The sequence below is a fragment of the Egretta garzetta genome, unplaced genomic scaffold (assembly GCF_000687185.1).
Source record: "Egretta garzetta isolate BGI_Z169 unplaced genomic scaffold, ASM68718v1 scaffold463, whole genome shotgun sequence".
In the NCBI taxonomy this organism is placed as follows: Eukaryota; Metazoa; Chordata; class Aves; order Pelecaniformes; family Ardeidae; genus Egretta; species Egretta garzetta.
The window spans coordinates 377,290-392,489 of record NW_009259188.1 but is presented as its reverse complement, the minus strand read 5'-3'; the positions used below and the strand labels follow the sequence as shown (position 1 = coordinate 392,489).

Here is a 15,200-nt window from a genome sequence, read left to right as displayed (position 1 = left end):
GTGTAAGCGCGTGTTGCTCGGCGTTGCCTGCATGGAGAAGCAGCTGCTCTGAGAATGGTTCGTTATTACTGACGGAAGGCACAAAGGCAAATATTTGTGCATTACAAATGCAATACAAAAATTAAGTGCTGTTTAACTGGGTTGCACTATGGACTTGGGTAGGCCTCTGTCTGTACAACACAACAGCCTGTCTGCAAGAACTTTCCCCTTTTTATGACCTACTCTTCTTTGAAATGGTCCAAAGTCCAGGTAGTAGAAGACAGACTGTTGTTGGACCTCCGCGAGCAGCAAGATAGTCGCAGGGTGCGCTGCAGGAGAGTCCGAATCCGCAGGCTGTGCTGGCACCCAGGGCGGTCTGCTGTTGTGTCTGCTCCGTGGCAGCAGGGTTTGGTGTGACGCCCCAGCTCTGGGGAGATGCAAGTTTCCTGATTATTTTTTTTCTTTGTGTGTCGCCACAGTGTGCAATCGTATTTGTGACGCGGTGCCTTGCCAAGGGCTCAGCACTGTGCCGGAGGAGCGATGCTGACTTACACCCGGCACTTCGGGGCATCCTGGTTTTTGTCCCATACCTGTGCAGCCACCTTGGCTGCTCTTCACAGTGCTTCCCTTGGTTACCTCTTTTGTTTGCTTTTTCAGGGCGTGAGTTCTCTGGGCCGAGGGCTTGGCTTTCTTTGGTGTTTGTACAGCGCTTAGGATGTCATGGCTGCAAACAAAGCCAGAGGATCATTAATCACTGCAGGATAGAGCCCCGTCCATTTCCCACTGAAGGCATGGGGAGGGAGGTCTGCCCGTGCCGGCCCGGGAAGGGAGCGGATGCATCCCCCCAGCCGGCTGCTGTCACACGGGCTGCAGCATCCAACCCTCACCCTTATTCTCCAGGTACTCTTCTACCCATGACCCCACCAGCATCCCCACAGTGGAGGCACGTTCCCCACACCACTTGGCCAAATGTGTTCATGAGGGCTCCTCGCCTCTTCCCTGTGATGTCTCTGACGGGGAGGCTGGGGCAGGGGCTGCGGTGGACTGCTCCCCTCTTAAAGTGTAGATAAAAGAGACCAGGAAAGCCTATGTTCGGTAAAAGAGCCAAGCTGGCCGGTTTAATCCACCCTGCAAGAGCCAATTAGCCAAGGAGGGGGGAAAAAAAAAAAAATGAGGTCATTCACCCTCACCACTTTGTGGCTACTCCAAAAGAAAAAAAAGTATATAGGGTCTGTTCAAGAATGACAAAGAACAACATTTGTGACTGCAGATGGGTGCAGAGTATATTTAGTCAGTGGTCAAAGTGGAGGGAAAAGAAAAAAAATCTTGTATGGAAAAAAAAATACTGTGAAGTTTTGTTAGGCAACCCATTAATCTGGAATACAGATAGGGAAAAATGTGCTACTAGGTTCATATGGAGTCCTAAAAATTGCTTATGTAGCAACACAAGGGAATCTATTTTGAGCCTGTTAGTTTGCCACAGCGAATAGTTTTGCCTTATGAGCATCGTGTTCTTCAGTAACTTTTCGTTGTTCAGTAGCACGGACGATGAGATGATTCCTTGAATCTGCTCTCACAGGAAAAGGAATTCTCCCCTGCAATATCACGTGTTGTAAAACAGGCTGCTTAAAGAAACAAGCCAAAGCCCGTTCAAATCGGGGAGGGATATTTCCACCGGCTTGACTGGCCCACGGTGCCCAGCAGAGCTGGTTCCTTGTGGTGACACCTAAAGAGTAAATGAACCAATTCTCAGCCTGGTCCTGAGCCCTTAAATAAAGGCATCACTTTCTTCAGGATGGAGAAGGTGCAGATCCGATCATGCAATTCTTACTCATCCTAAGGCGGAATGGTCTGTGGGTGTTAGACGCATCCCCTCTATAGGGTCATCGTTCAAAGTAAGGGCTGCAGCCCTACCACTACCTTAATGCTTAAAATCCAGGAGAAGGAAAGCAAAGCAGACCGTCAGGCAGTGAAAGCAGGCTTCCCCTCTTTTCTACAAGCTCTCTTGTTCTCCCTGGCAGCACAGGTAGGATCGCAGGGTGTTGCCTTACACTGTAAGAGATTAATACGTTATGCTTCACTCTGGTGGCATGCTGGAAGGAAAGAGTACATAAACACACAGATTTTTAAGCATAGGAAGTCCCCATTGAACTCCTTAATCTGGCATCCAGAAATAGCCCAGCCCAAGAAATCTCTCATGGTCGTTTCTTCCTTAAGGCTCAGCTTCAGCTGATGAAGCATAGAAAAATAGTCTGCTTTACTAAAATGCAAGAGGAGCGTGCTCTCCACATAAATGATTGTGTCTTTAGTGCCTTTTTTAATATGATTATTCTAATTAAGCATGAACAGGTGTAGAGTTACTCACGGTGAGTCACCGAGACGGTACCTGGAGCGGTGAGACTGCTAAGCTTTCCTATGGAGCACTGCTGTTGCACCTGTTTGATCTAGAATCATTTCATTTAGGTTGGAAAAGACCTTTAAGATCACCAACCATTAAATCTAGAAGAGATTTGCCTTTGCAGCCCTTTTCACAAGCCCATCTAGGTAATGTGGTTATGCTTCAGGTTTTATTTCTGCTTGTTATGGAGTGTTGTCTTGCTGTCAAGCCCTTTTCTTAGATGTTTTGGTTTGGTTGGCTTTTGGGTTTCTGCTCTCTGATTCATCTTTAAAATACTCTACCTAACAGCTATTAGTATTTGAATTACTGGGGCAGGGAGGGCATGTAGGTTAAAGCATGAGGTTTTGCATCTAAGTGCGGACCAAGCAGGCAACGTGCAGATGCTACCGGCCACCCAGTTGATGAAAATATTAGGTGTACCCTTCTGGCTGTTGTATGAAGATGACTTTGTCCCTGAATGACAAACGCCGTGCACGTGATGGCGAGTTTTCAGTCCACAGAGGAGAGCCGGCTGATTCACACGTTTGGTCGGCAGCCGTTTCAGCCCTGCCATCTATCACCTCTCTCATCTCCCATCTGATATACCTGAGGTTCCTGTCTGCCTCACCCCCACCGCCCCGCTGCGAGAGTGGTCAGTGTGGCACTTCTCCTTCACGTAGCCTGCTGGCTAGAAATAACTCTGGTGGGTTTGAGATTGATGAATGGTCCTTCCTGTTGGCGGAGCAGCGCCAGCCGCCCAGGTGTTTGCTTTTTGCTGCGCGCTAAAACAGAGGGACGAGGGGAATAGTCAGGATGGGGCTTTTACTGCCGTTTGCCTGCTTCCTGGCTGCAAGTTACAGTTTTCTCTTAACCTCTTTATTTGGTTTTATCCTTCGTGTTCTTTCTGGCCTCTTTAGGTATTAAGGTTCGTAGCAGGGTTTCAAGGACCTATTTTTAAGAGTGAAATAATATTTAGCTTTTAGCTGTTGCCGTTTCCCGGCTATATTTTACCACGTGGTGGTAGTTCTGTGATGTGGTTTACTGGTCACTGGAAAGTTGACATCACCAAAAGCATTTCATTCACAATCTAAGATCTTCGTGACGAATTACAGACCTGCAAGCGAATAACTGGAATTGCATGGCTGTGACTTGCGTGCTGCTTGGATTGAAGTTTTATCAAGAGTGAAGACTGTCGATGAAAGAAATGTTGCATTCAGCGTCCACGTGGTTATGATTAAGTCTTCAACGTAAGACTCCTCTTTCCCCTTATTAAACTCACAATTGTAAACATTTCCAGCGTCCTTCACTGTGCGCATTACTGTTACCTGCCTCGTAGAGTGCCTGGGAGCACCAGCCACAGAGCTGCGCCCGTCAAGAGCCAGATTCTGTTCTCAGTCTTAAATAATTTTTTAGGCAAGCCTCTGAAACTGGCAGTGAGCTGAAGAAATCTGGGTTTTGCTTAGCAGTACTGCTGACCCAAATCAGGTAGGAAGCTGGAGGGCTGTGGGCACGCGGTCAGTGTGAGAGGAGAGGGAGTGGCTCACGTTCGAAGGAGAAAAAGCAGCAGGCGACTGCAGAGGCCATCCTAGCCTGGATCCCAGGGTGCTGTGCTTGCAGGGGCTGCTTCGGATCAGGAAATGTTGGTCAAAGCTCGGTCCTCTCGATGAAGGCAAATAAAGCCCCAAATCCACAGAAATGTTATAGTTCTACGGCAGGCAAGGCTAAGGACCTCAAAAGCAAGTGGTTTGAATAAACTCAGGCTCCCAAGTGTAAAGGACAAGTGGTGTGCAAGGCAGGACACGCCATAGTTGGCTCTCCCACAGGGACTTTGGGTCTGCAATACTAAATTGAGGAAAAAAAAAAATGCGCTTCACTCAGTGAAATGATGACAGATGACTTGAATACTCTCCAGAAACAACTACACTGAGCAAGAAGGTGTCATCTTCAGACAGTTGTCCCTTGACGTGTCCCTTTACGTTTCAATTTTTGCAAAACTAAGATTATCGCTAATGAGCAATCCTCACTGAGGCCCCAGGTTCTTGTTCAGAAGTGACATGGGAAAAAGACTGCGGAAACCCCCGAGCTTGTTCTTCCAGATTTTTTCTTTTAAAGGAAAGAGGCCCATGCAACTTTATCTTCTCTGAAATGTCTGTCTGAATATTCATCTGAGCAAGAAAGTAATTTTAGCATCCATGACACACAGCTTCTGCTGCCATCTGATTGCTCAACGGCACCAAGAATAAATATTTCCTTAAGCCGGAGGGCAGGACTCTGAACGCTGCTCGTTCCCCCTTCAGAAGCACCTGTGTGTGTGTTTTTACAAGGTCTGAGTAACACAGTGGTGCTTTGTAGCTCTGAGTCAGGGAAGCTCTCCGACCCTGCAAGCACGCTCTTGCTTAGCGTCCTTTTCAACAAATGGAGGGGGGAGGGAAAAAAAAAAGCTGAGAAGGCTGCCTGCATCTTGACACCAAAAAGCAGTGCTCCTGCACAGCTTGACATGAGCATACCTGTTTTTCCAAAGAAGTCAATGGTGCTACTCCTGTGCTTAAAGGTAAGCAGGTGTTGGCGTGCTTTACCAAACCGGATCCGCCAAGCCCGGAGGAGGCTTGTCTTTTTTCCCCTAGATTATGTGCCTGTCAGATATACTGGTTCTGAGGTGATGTTAATCAAGCGGGAAAGCTGACTGGTTTTTAGGAACTGGTGCAAACTTGTGTGCTTTACATGCTTTTTAAGTGACAAATTATATTTATGTAGGATACCTAGAGCTCTTTGAACCACTCATTTGCACATGGTGGTGGTATTTGATGAACAGCTTCACCAATAGCGAGACCATTAAAGGAATGACCAGGCAGGTTTTTGTCTTCTTTAATCGCTTCAGCAGAGGTTGACACCTTCGCGTTCATCGAGGCCCCTTCTCTCTCTAGATAAGAGCTCAGCGATATCCAGATCCCTCTGACCCACAGGCCAGCACCCGATGAGAGGAAGGATGTTCCAGGGGTTACGGGGCGAACTGGAGACTTGGGAGACTTGCTCTGGTTTCCTGTCACCTCCGTAAAGCCAGCCGGCCTCAGGGTGCGAGTTCCTCATCTGTGAAATGAATTGCACTTCCCCGTCTCGGAAGGACGCTGTGGCGGGAATGCGCTGGTGATGGCAATGCGTCAGGTCGTTGTGTCGCCAGCAGCGCGAGCGCTTCCCAGCCCCTGGGGGAAGCTGATGTAGAGTTCGGTAATGAGGGACGCATGGTCCCCTGGCAGAGGGCCAAGCAAGGGATAACCTGACATCAGTGGGGCCGTGTTAGCAAAAGGGCCCAAGTCCACTGGATCGGCTCCCACCTAAGAAAAGCCCAGGTTGCTTTTGTTTCCCTTCCTGTCCTTTGTCCCCCCCACCTTTCATGCTTGTCGGGTCTAGCCAAAATCACAGAATCACAGAATGGCAAGGGTTGGAAGGGACCTTGGGGCATCATCTAGTCCAACCCTCCTGCTAAAGCAGGATCACCTAGAGCAGGTTGCACAGGACATTGTCCAGGTGGGTTTTGAATATCTCCAAAAAAGGAGACTCCACAACACCCCTGGGCAGCCTGTTCCAGTGCTCTGTCACCCTCAAAGTAAAGAAGTTTTTCCTCACATTCAACTGAAACCTCTTATGCCTCAGTTTGTGCCCATTGCCCCTTGTCCTGGCACTGGGCACCACTGAGAAGAGTCTGGCTCTGTTCTCAGGACGTCCACCCTTGAGATATTTGTATGGGTTGATGAGATCCCCTCTCAGTCTTCTCTTCTTCAGGCTAAACAAGCCCAGCTCCCTCAGCCTTTCCTGATAGGGGAGGTGCTCCAGTCCCCTCATCATCTTAGTTGCCCTCCTCTGGACTCTCTCTAGGAGTTCCTCATCTTTCTTGAACCAGGGAGCCCAGAACTGGACGCAGTACTCCAGGTATCCCTCGCCTTCCTGAGGAGGCTGGGCTCACGTGGGGGTTAGCACATGGATGCCGAAAGCCTTGCCTTTATATGGTTGACCATAAATCAAAGGAAGGCGTATTGCAGCTCTATGAATGCATTGGCTTGTGTGAAAAGGGGAAGGACACGGTCGCAGAAGAGACTACTTATTGACACAGAGTGTAGATTTATGCAGCTGCAGCTGTGAGTACACGGTAACAATAGTCCTCTTTATACAGTAAAGCAGGGCAGTATGAAACGATTTCCAGAAGGTAGCCGAGCAATTAGCCTGCCCCCCTAGCCTTGGTGCCAGGGGATTGCTGCTTCTCCTCAGGCTGGCTTGTGATTCTCAGAAATTATTCCAGGCCCTTCAGCTGAATGCTCTTTAGCAGATTTGCATATCCTTCCTTAAAAAGGATGACTTTGCCCTTGTTTGACACTTCAGTAAATTTTAGTCTTTTCTTATAAAGAGGAACTATCAAACTGGGGCACACGAGGAAGAAGAGGACATTCTGTTACAAAAAGCGAGTGACTGGACCTGTCCTTGGTCTCATCGCTTTTGTTGCCTTTTCGGATGGCTGGAAATAGGGAATCAGTTGCTCAAGACCTTCTCTCTGCTGCTCTGTCCTGCAATGTCGCCTTACCCCTGCGCTGGCCAGCTTAGTGTTTTGGCCGGCGCTGCCTGAAGTACATTACGGAAAACGAGCTCCTTCGATTACAGGAGTGTTTGCAGCGTTCCCCCTGGGACACTGAGCGGTGTCACTGTTCAGCTGCCAGGCTGGCCTGGCTTTCCCTTTCCTAGATTGCCTCTCACCGTGCCAGCACTGATCGTTATCCTGTGCCTCTCCTGGGAGGTGCTGCGCAAAGGTGAAACACAATCTTTGTTCCAAAAAAAGTGTGAACTAATCACAAGAAAGGTGCTGTTAATGAACGCAGAGAAAGAGACAAGGAAACAATGATACAACAGAAGATTTCTTGCAAGACTGGACTCTTAATTTGACCTGGAATTGTTGTCAAGATTAAAAAAAAATGGCTATAAGGTGTTTATAACCTGCAAAACGTACCTGACTTGCTGTGTAAGTACCAGTACTTCCAGACACAGCCAGTGCAGTTTTGGTAAACACAAGTTATGCACCAACCCATGGCTCAAACTTTAAGCCAAAAGGTGGTGTTTTAAAGAAAAAAAACTCAACATTTTTGGTTGTCTTTAAGTTACAAGACCCTTCCCAGCATTAGAAGAGGACAAGGTGCTTAGGGAAAATTATTTTCTATTTAAAGAGATTGCTATTGCTTAAACTAGAAAAGGAGGAAAGAGGAGAAGTAAAGACTTGGAGGAAACAAGGGGAGAACCCTAAGTAGAGAAATGGAAACCAGTATCAGTAGGCACAGGGCCGTCGTGCTATTAGGTGACAAAAGCTCCTTTTCACCAGCTGCAGAAGCTTTATTGCAGCTTTCTCCAAGTAAATGAGATTTTAACAACTGTATCCAATGGGGAAGGACTCCTTGCTACAGGCCGGATTTTGAATCATCTTACCTATTGCAAGATCAACAACTGGTTGTAAGGTGTTGAGTTTGCCTGGAGGACCACTGCCAGGAAACTCCCAGGCAGCCAAAGCAGAGTCAGCGAGGAGCTGGGCACAGCGCTTGGCTGGCCAGAATCCCCAGCACGAGCCATGCCCTGGAGACTGGCCAAAGGAGCCGCCTCTGCTGGGCTGTGGGTCGGACCGCTGGGTGTACAGGCAGCCGAGAGCAGGGAGGGGACACGAAGGCCCAGAAGAGCCAGAGGCAACCCTGCTACCTGCTTTGCAGATGCCCTCTCATGTGACAGTTTCAGGTGGTTTGGGGGGGTGGTTTGTGTTGGTTTTGGTTTGGGTTTTGAGAAGCAAAAAGCTGTTGGCTTAACCGTATCACCTGACTGGATGGCCGCCTCAGTTCCATGAGACCATCTCTGCAGGACACAGCGGGAGCCATAAAAGGCTGCAAAACTGGAGTCCGATATTTTCTGGGCCTAGCCAGGAGTATTGTGTTCCCAGTGGGAAGTCGGGAACTTCTCCTTTTTCAGGACTATAAATCGTTCACCTTACTTGTTTGCTTAATGCTGTACATTAAAACTGTCAGTTGCCCGGGTCTTGGTCTGAGGTCGTATCTGTGGAAGAGACTATAGAAGCACCTCTGTGCCAATTTTTTTTTCTTTGCAATTGTTTTGAAGTCATAGATTTCAAATAATAGAGTACTGTAGGAAAAGGTTATATATAGCAGGCCAAAAGTTCATGACAAATTGCAAGACTGTTACTTATTTATCGCCTGGCTGTATTACAAGTCCCTGTGTGTACCGCATCAAGTATGTATTCTTAGCGTGCCTACAAGAGCGCCTTTGAAGTCATAAACGTTGCGTAATTTTTACTGCTTAGCTATCCAAAATGCTATACGGAAGAAAAGTTTTCACCCTCTCTGCCAGCACTGCAACTAGGTAGGTCTGAAGCTCTCCAGGTATATTGGTTCTCACGTCGTCTCCCTCCTTCTCTGCTCCAGTTGTCACTACAGATCACTCCGCCATGTGAAAGCGAACAACACTATGAATACTCTGGACGGTGCTGCACAAAGTGTGAGCCAGGTATGTGAGCAGTGGGCCGTACCAGCTGCATAACTGAAAAGCTCATTAGAAACAGCTCTGCGGGTCAGTAGGGCAGCTTGCTCTTGTCACTCTGCTAATCTGTTGGCACATACCATCGCAGGTGCATGATGTTAGGCTTACAAAGTGCCTTCTAGTGCAGGGGTGCTCCTGCTGACCTCAGCCAAAGCCGTAGCAGCTATTCTGTTGGGATAGCAGTCAACCGCTGCGGGAGACAGAAAGCAGCTTGATTCTCGTGCGCGTAGATAGGGCTGCTCCCAGGCCAGAAGCTTTGCGGATGTTTCAGTGCCACGCTAAACGGGGGCCAGACTGAGGAACTGAAGAGGTGGCGGGAAGAAATGATTGTCCACAGCAGTACAGCAGCATTAGCCCAAGCTGTTATTTTCCCTAATTTCCTCAGACAGCTGGTGTGCAACTTGCAAACAACCTACGTGTCCTTCTCTCATTCACAGGAAAGTACATGTCTGCTAGATGCACTGGTACTTCTGATAGCGTGTGCCAGCCGTGTGGCCCAAACGAGTATATGGATGTCTGGAATGAAGAAGATAAATGCTTACTACATAAAATATGTGATCAAGGTGAGCTGGTGATACTGAAGAACCTTTAAATACAAATTAGCGAAGCACAAAGATGGGAAAGTGGATCTAGGGAAGTCACTTTGTTCAGGTACGTGGACGCTGGAGGCTGGGCTTGTAGAAGAGCCTGGCAGAGAGGGAGCTCCTCAGGCAGCAGGGATTCTGTGCTGTGCTGAGCAGTGCGACCACAGTCTCCGTGCTGCTGATAACGGTTATCTTTGCTGCGGCCATTCACTCCTGGGAGCTGGATCTTAAAGGTTGTCCCTTTGCCCAGCATACTGTGCATTCACTTCCCCAAACACGCTTGTTTCACCCTTGCAAAAGCGCTCTCTATTTTCTGCAGCAGCAGTGAGGAAAAATACTGCTCAGGAGTGCAATCAGTGAGGAGCCCCACGCTGATCAAGGGTTTCCCGTGCTTCTCGAAAAATAACATTTCCTCTAACAGGAACGGTTTTGCATCTAGCATTCAAGCAAAGCAAGCAGGCAGAACAGGAGGTTCATAAACTTGAGGCTTATTATCAGAGAGATTTTTACTCCCATCTGCTTTCTCTTTTAGGGAAAGCTTTGATAGAAGTGAACCCAGGGAACAGCACGTTCCAGCGGCAGTGTGCTTGTACGATGGGCTACCACTGGAATGAAGACTGCGACTGCTGTCAGCGAAATACCATATGTGCTCCAGGATTTGGAGTTGAGCATCCTGGTAAGATACAGAAAGGGGCCCTACAGAGTGAAATGTCCAACTCGGGCTTACAGGATGAGGCCAGCATCATGTGGGTTGTGACATTCGAGAGGATACTTTAGACTCTCAGATGACTGTCAACAGAACGTGCATATCTGAGTTACCATTACTGCTGCATATACCCTTCCTGGAGTATTAACATTTTGAAGGTTTCTGCCTCTGTAGTTTAAATAGTAACTTGGATCAAGTGGCTTTTGCAAGATACCATGTGGACGTGGCAATAGTCACAAGGTGTTCAGTGCATTTTGGACGTTTGCTGAGGTGTCTGACTGTGAATCACTAGGACATGCATTGCTCCTGTATTCAGAGAAGTGGTCCACTGAGGAATGTTGCTGAGGTCGGATTTGAAATCAGTTTTTGGCCAAAGACTTTTGCTTTGCCATTTTATAGTGCTATAAGCAAGTTAAAAGTGATTAACGCCTTTCAGGTAGTGCGAGTATTCTTTGGTTTAGATGACTTGTCATGCAAAGATCTATCACAGGCATTTAATTTAGTCCTGATTGAAAACAAAATGCAGGTGTTTGTGGGTGGAAAATAGAGACAGTCAAGTTCAGAGTTGTAACAAACACTGGGAACATGAGGAACCCCAGAAAAGCAGCACATAGTAGAGTAATGGAGGATGAAAAGCTGCATGGGCCTGGAGCACAGTGGTGCTGTTGCTGTTTTTTCTCCAGTCTAGCAAATCCTGATAACAGCATTTTGTTTACTGTGGCTTCATAGAAGTGACAATACCAGTTAGTGTTGCTGTCTGTGGCGTAGCATCGACACGAGGAAGTTAATGGAAGGGGAAGGATATAATAGCTGTGTGTTATTTTACAATGACTGCAAATGGCTCCTGGTCATTTCTCATTTTGATTGTGTAGATAAGTGCACAGGTGAGACTAGCATACTTTTTTTCTGCTTACATGTGACTGTCATTGTTGCTCTAATGTAATCTAAGATCCTTCTCTCTTCGGGGAAGCATTCAGTGGGGGGGGAAGTGGAGAGGGAGTATGGGGAACATAGTCACCTTCCCCTTACCTGAAAGGAACTCAGGGAAACTCAGCTATGAATTTTTCTTCCTTTACTCTACACAGTGCAACAAGACAAGGACACGATGTGTACACCATGTCCCAGAGGCTACTTCTCAAAGATTGCTTCATCCACCGACAAGTGTAAATCCTGGACCAAGTAAGTCCCTGTATCTTGCAAAAGGACTATGCTAGCCACAAGGCAAGGAGAAGCTTGGGTGAAAGCATTTTTCAGTGGGGTGTTTCAGGCTGTCTGCAGAGCACACGGAGCATCTCTGTTGGCTGTGCAGCGATAAAGGCATTCTCACGCTGGAGCTTGAATTCTCTTTGCAGGGGGGGAGCAAGAGAGAGTGGTAACAACAGAGCTGCTGAGGTAACAGAGCTGAAAATAAAGAAGGTATCTGAGCTTCGTAAGGGTGGGGAAATGCAGGATAAATGTTGCTACTCTGCATAAGTGTAGGAGCCACGATAAGCTCCCTCTTTGAGACTCTAACCTCTTTGTCTGTCTTTCTCAGCTGTACAGCTCTAGGAATGGCAGAAATAGTGCCTGGGACTGACAAGTCAGATGCAGTTTGCACAGAACGGAAGATGCCTGAACCATCGGAAGACGGTATGTGTCCTCATACAGACTATCTGTTAGAAAGTACCAGGGAGGAGGAGGGACGTGTTTGCTAGGGCTTTTGGCTGGCTTAACTCCATTCCCACTGTGGGGGGAGCAGCTGTAGACCAAGACAGCGCTCTCAGAAAATCCCACCTTTAAAGATCACTTTAAGCCTGGCAGCTCTAGGGCCCATGTCCACTACTAAGCAGAGCTTTATGCCTCCCACTGAAACTGCATGGCAAGCAACACTGCTGTTATACCCATGACCTCCATCGCATTTACAGCTCTTCCATTTTTTCAGCCCACTGATTTCCGTACACACGTTACCTGTATAAAAGCTAGCGGCTTCTCTCCATCCTTCTTTTATAGTCACGGATACAGTCTCAGCTCAGCATAGCTCTCCCTTCTCGCCCACTGCCCGTTTCCCTCTCCAGTGTGGATATGGTACCAGGGAGGCTGCTTGCCTGGCGTGCAGTGATCCTTCGTAACCTGAGATAAAGAACAAATTTTGCCAGCTGAAGTCTGTAGCCTCCAAGAGAGGTATGTCCCCTGTCCCCAAGACACAGCAAGCACAGCCCATGAGCTGCTGGCAGCTTGCAAGGGGACTTTCAGAGGAGCGTGGCTGGATCACACCTCTCTGAGGCACCAAGACTCTGGTTTATATGGAGGTGGCTCAGTACCAGGAACGTTTGGTAAGGCTGCCTGTCACAGAACTGCACGAGTGCTAGAGCTGTTGTCCTTATTATAGAAACTGAAAATCAAATAGGAAGGAAAAAGAAACCCTTATGTGGAAGAGCAGGTAAAATAAGCATGGATTGTCATACTGCTGAGTACAAGCTGCGTATTAATGGCACTATTTTTTATACATGCTGCAGGAACAAACAGGATCTTATACGTGTTGATTGTCATCTTGTTTTTTGTGGCACTAATTGGCATTGTCATCTTCATTGTATACTACAAGAACAAGGGGAAAAAGCTGACAGGTACGTGATAGCTAATGATATTCATGAATGTGACAACTGCATGGCACTCTGCGTGCTCTTATTTCATGGGTAACCACCGGGCTAAGAAACTCAAGAGCTATTTTGGAAGTTCTGTGCTATCCCTGTATCTGTCCCTATGGGTAGGCTTTAACTAGCACAAAGCCAGGCTTCAAATTCCTTTTCCCTAGGCCGGGAGCATTATTACACTTAGGCACAACGCGTCTTGCTCGGTATCCTCCTGCAGCCCTGACCATGGGGTGGCCGCCCTTGGGGCAGCCGCAGCCGCTGTCTGGATGAAGGAGGGCTGGTGCTGGGGGCTTCCGTAGCGGCATGGCTGCCCTGCACCACGTGGAACAGCAGACCCCTTGGCTGAAGGGAAGCAGGGAAAGACTTAGGGGGCTTTCACCACTTCCCATCTCCTTTTCCCCCACTTTCCCTCCTCCCCTGAAACCTGCATCCGGACAGGTTAAAATATGGATTTGGAGACAAAGGCCTGATATGTATTTGAAAGCGTGATGGAGGCAATGGTTTCAGCTGAAGGCCGAAGTTCTGATGAGGTATGCAAGAAATACTAGAAGGAAATAGAGTAAATGGTAAAAGTAGAAAAATTCTAGCAAAGGCATAGTGGGTAACAGTGAGGCACTGAATGTAATACAATGGCAATGGAATACCTTCAACTCTGTGTTAAGCCCTGGTTCTCCTTAGTTAGGAGTTAGGATACACCCATATTCATGGAATGCTTTGTTTTGGAAGGGACCTTAAGAGGCCATCTAGTCCACCCCCCCTATACTGAGCAGGGACAAATTGTTCTGTCCGTTTTTTATTTTCACCCCCTACACGTGGAAAACTTTTTCTAGCGTAGTTTTTCCATCATCTCCTTTCCCAAGCCCTAGAAATTTATTAGATGTTTTGGAAGCAGTGGAAGGGAAGACAGAAACCCTTTCTTGTAAAGTATATTTCAGCCTATGCTTTAGAAGTAGGCTGCCCCTGCCACACTAAACATGGGTTGTGCTAAATCTGGAATTCCTGGGATGGGCTGGAGGAAATGGTGACTCTCCTTGCAAACCAAATACTTACAATGCAAAGCAGGTTAGGGGAGAATCTGACATTTCTGTTGCCCTGCTGCTCTGCAGTAACAGTCTTTCATTGCCTTTGCGTGGCAAATCCTGCTAACTGGAGCCCCTGAGGCTTGCAGGCTCAGGAAGAAGCTCTGCCTGCTTGGGGACTGATGGTAAATGTGCAGACTTAACGTCAGAGAAATAGAGCCATTGCTGGGAACTGGCAGGGGCTGCGTAGCCAACCTGTCTTAGAATGATAGAATCATTTGGGTTGGAAAAGACCTTTAAGATCATCAAGTCCAACCATTAACCTAACCCTGCCATCCCACCACTAAACCATGTCCCTAAGCATCACATCTAGATGTCTTTTAAATACCTCCAGGGATGGGGACTCGACCACTTCCCTGGGCAGCCCGTTCCAATGCTCGATAATCCCTTCGGTGAAGAAATTTTTCCTAATATCCAATCTAAACCTCCCCTGGTGCAACTTGAGGCCATTTCCTCTCATCCTATTGCCCGTTACCTGGGAGAAGAGATCCAGCAGACGTTGCAGAGATTGACATAGAAACCCAGCACAAGCTTCAAATGTACGAGACCTGAGCCCTGCCAAATATCCTGAAAGTTATAAACAGAAAACTAGAATTGCTCACTGTATTAAGTGGCAGTCTTTATCATAAAGCATTGTTGGACTTAAAGCTTTTCCTTGGGAGGTAACTCTGATTAAGTGAATTTCCCCATTAAGCACACCCTGATGAAGTGAAATACGCTGTATTTGAGCCAGCCATCCTGTGGTTTCAGTGGCTTACCCTCTTCTCTCCAGGCTCCTCACTCCTGTCTGAGAACGGTTTTTGGGCCGTCCATGTGACTTTTCTTGAAATAGACCGTACGGCTGCAAGCGGGTCGGTATCGGGCCAGTCATAGCTTGGTGTGACATATGACCAGGAAAGAAACCCCATTTGATGTGGAACACAGTTTAACTGTGGTCTATTTTAGGAGCTTGGAAACATTTGTTCCACAGAAATATATCCCTGTTCCAGTTACAATGAATCCTAGCTAGACTGAGGCTGGGACACTTGAACAGTCAGTAAAAACAGTCTCGCTGGTTTTCATTTAATATGATATTGCGGATTGTGAATGACTGTGGGTGTTTAGGTCTGTGGTTAACTTCAGTGCCTGCTATATGTTACAGCTACTCTTTTTGTTTTTCCTACAGCAGATCTACAGAATTGGGCTAACGAAGTGTGCAGCCAAATAAAAGGAACAAAGGTAAAGTCAAAGACACTAACATTTTCTCTCTGATTTATGTTTTCCTCATGG

At 47.4% G+C, this 15,200-nt stretch overlaps 1 protein-coding gene across 1 annotated transcript in view; it reads left to right on the top strand.

Annotated features, from left to right (window-relative positions):
- The first annotated feature begins 7,958 nt into the window (after positions 1-7,958).
- Positions 7,959-15,200, top strand: part of TNFRSF11A (TNF receptor superfamily member 11a) — a 17,015-nt gene continuing 9,773 nt past the window's right edge. Inside the window, exons 1-7 of the mRNA XM_035891301.1 lie at positions 7,959-8,018; positions 8,818-8,899; positions 9,370-9,495; positions 10,049-10,192; positions 11,308-11,401; positions 11,757-11,851; positions 12,718-12,825. Of these exons, the coding sequence (XP_035747194.1) occupies positions 7,959-8,018; positions 8,818-8,899; positions 9,370-9,495; positions 10,049-10,192; positions 11,308-11,401; positions 11,757-11,851; positions 12,718-12,825 (709 nt within the window). The remainder of the gene's footprint in view (positions 8,019-8,817; positions 8,900-9,369; positions 9,496-10,048; positions 10,193-11,307; positions 11,402-11,756; positions 11,852-12,717; positions 12,826-15,200) is intronic.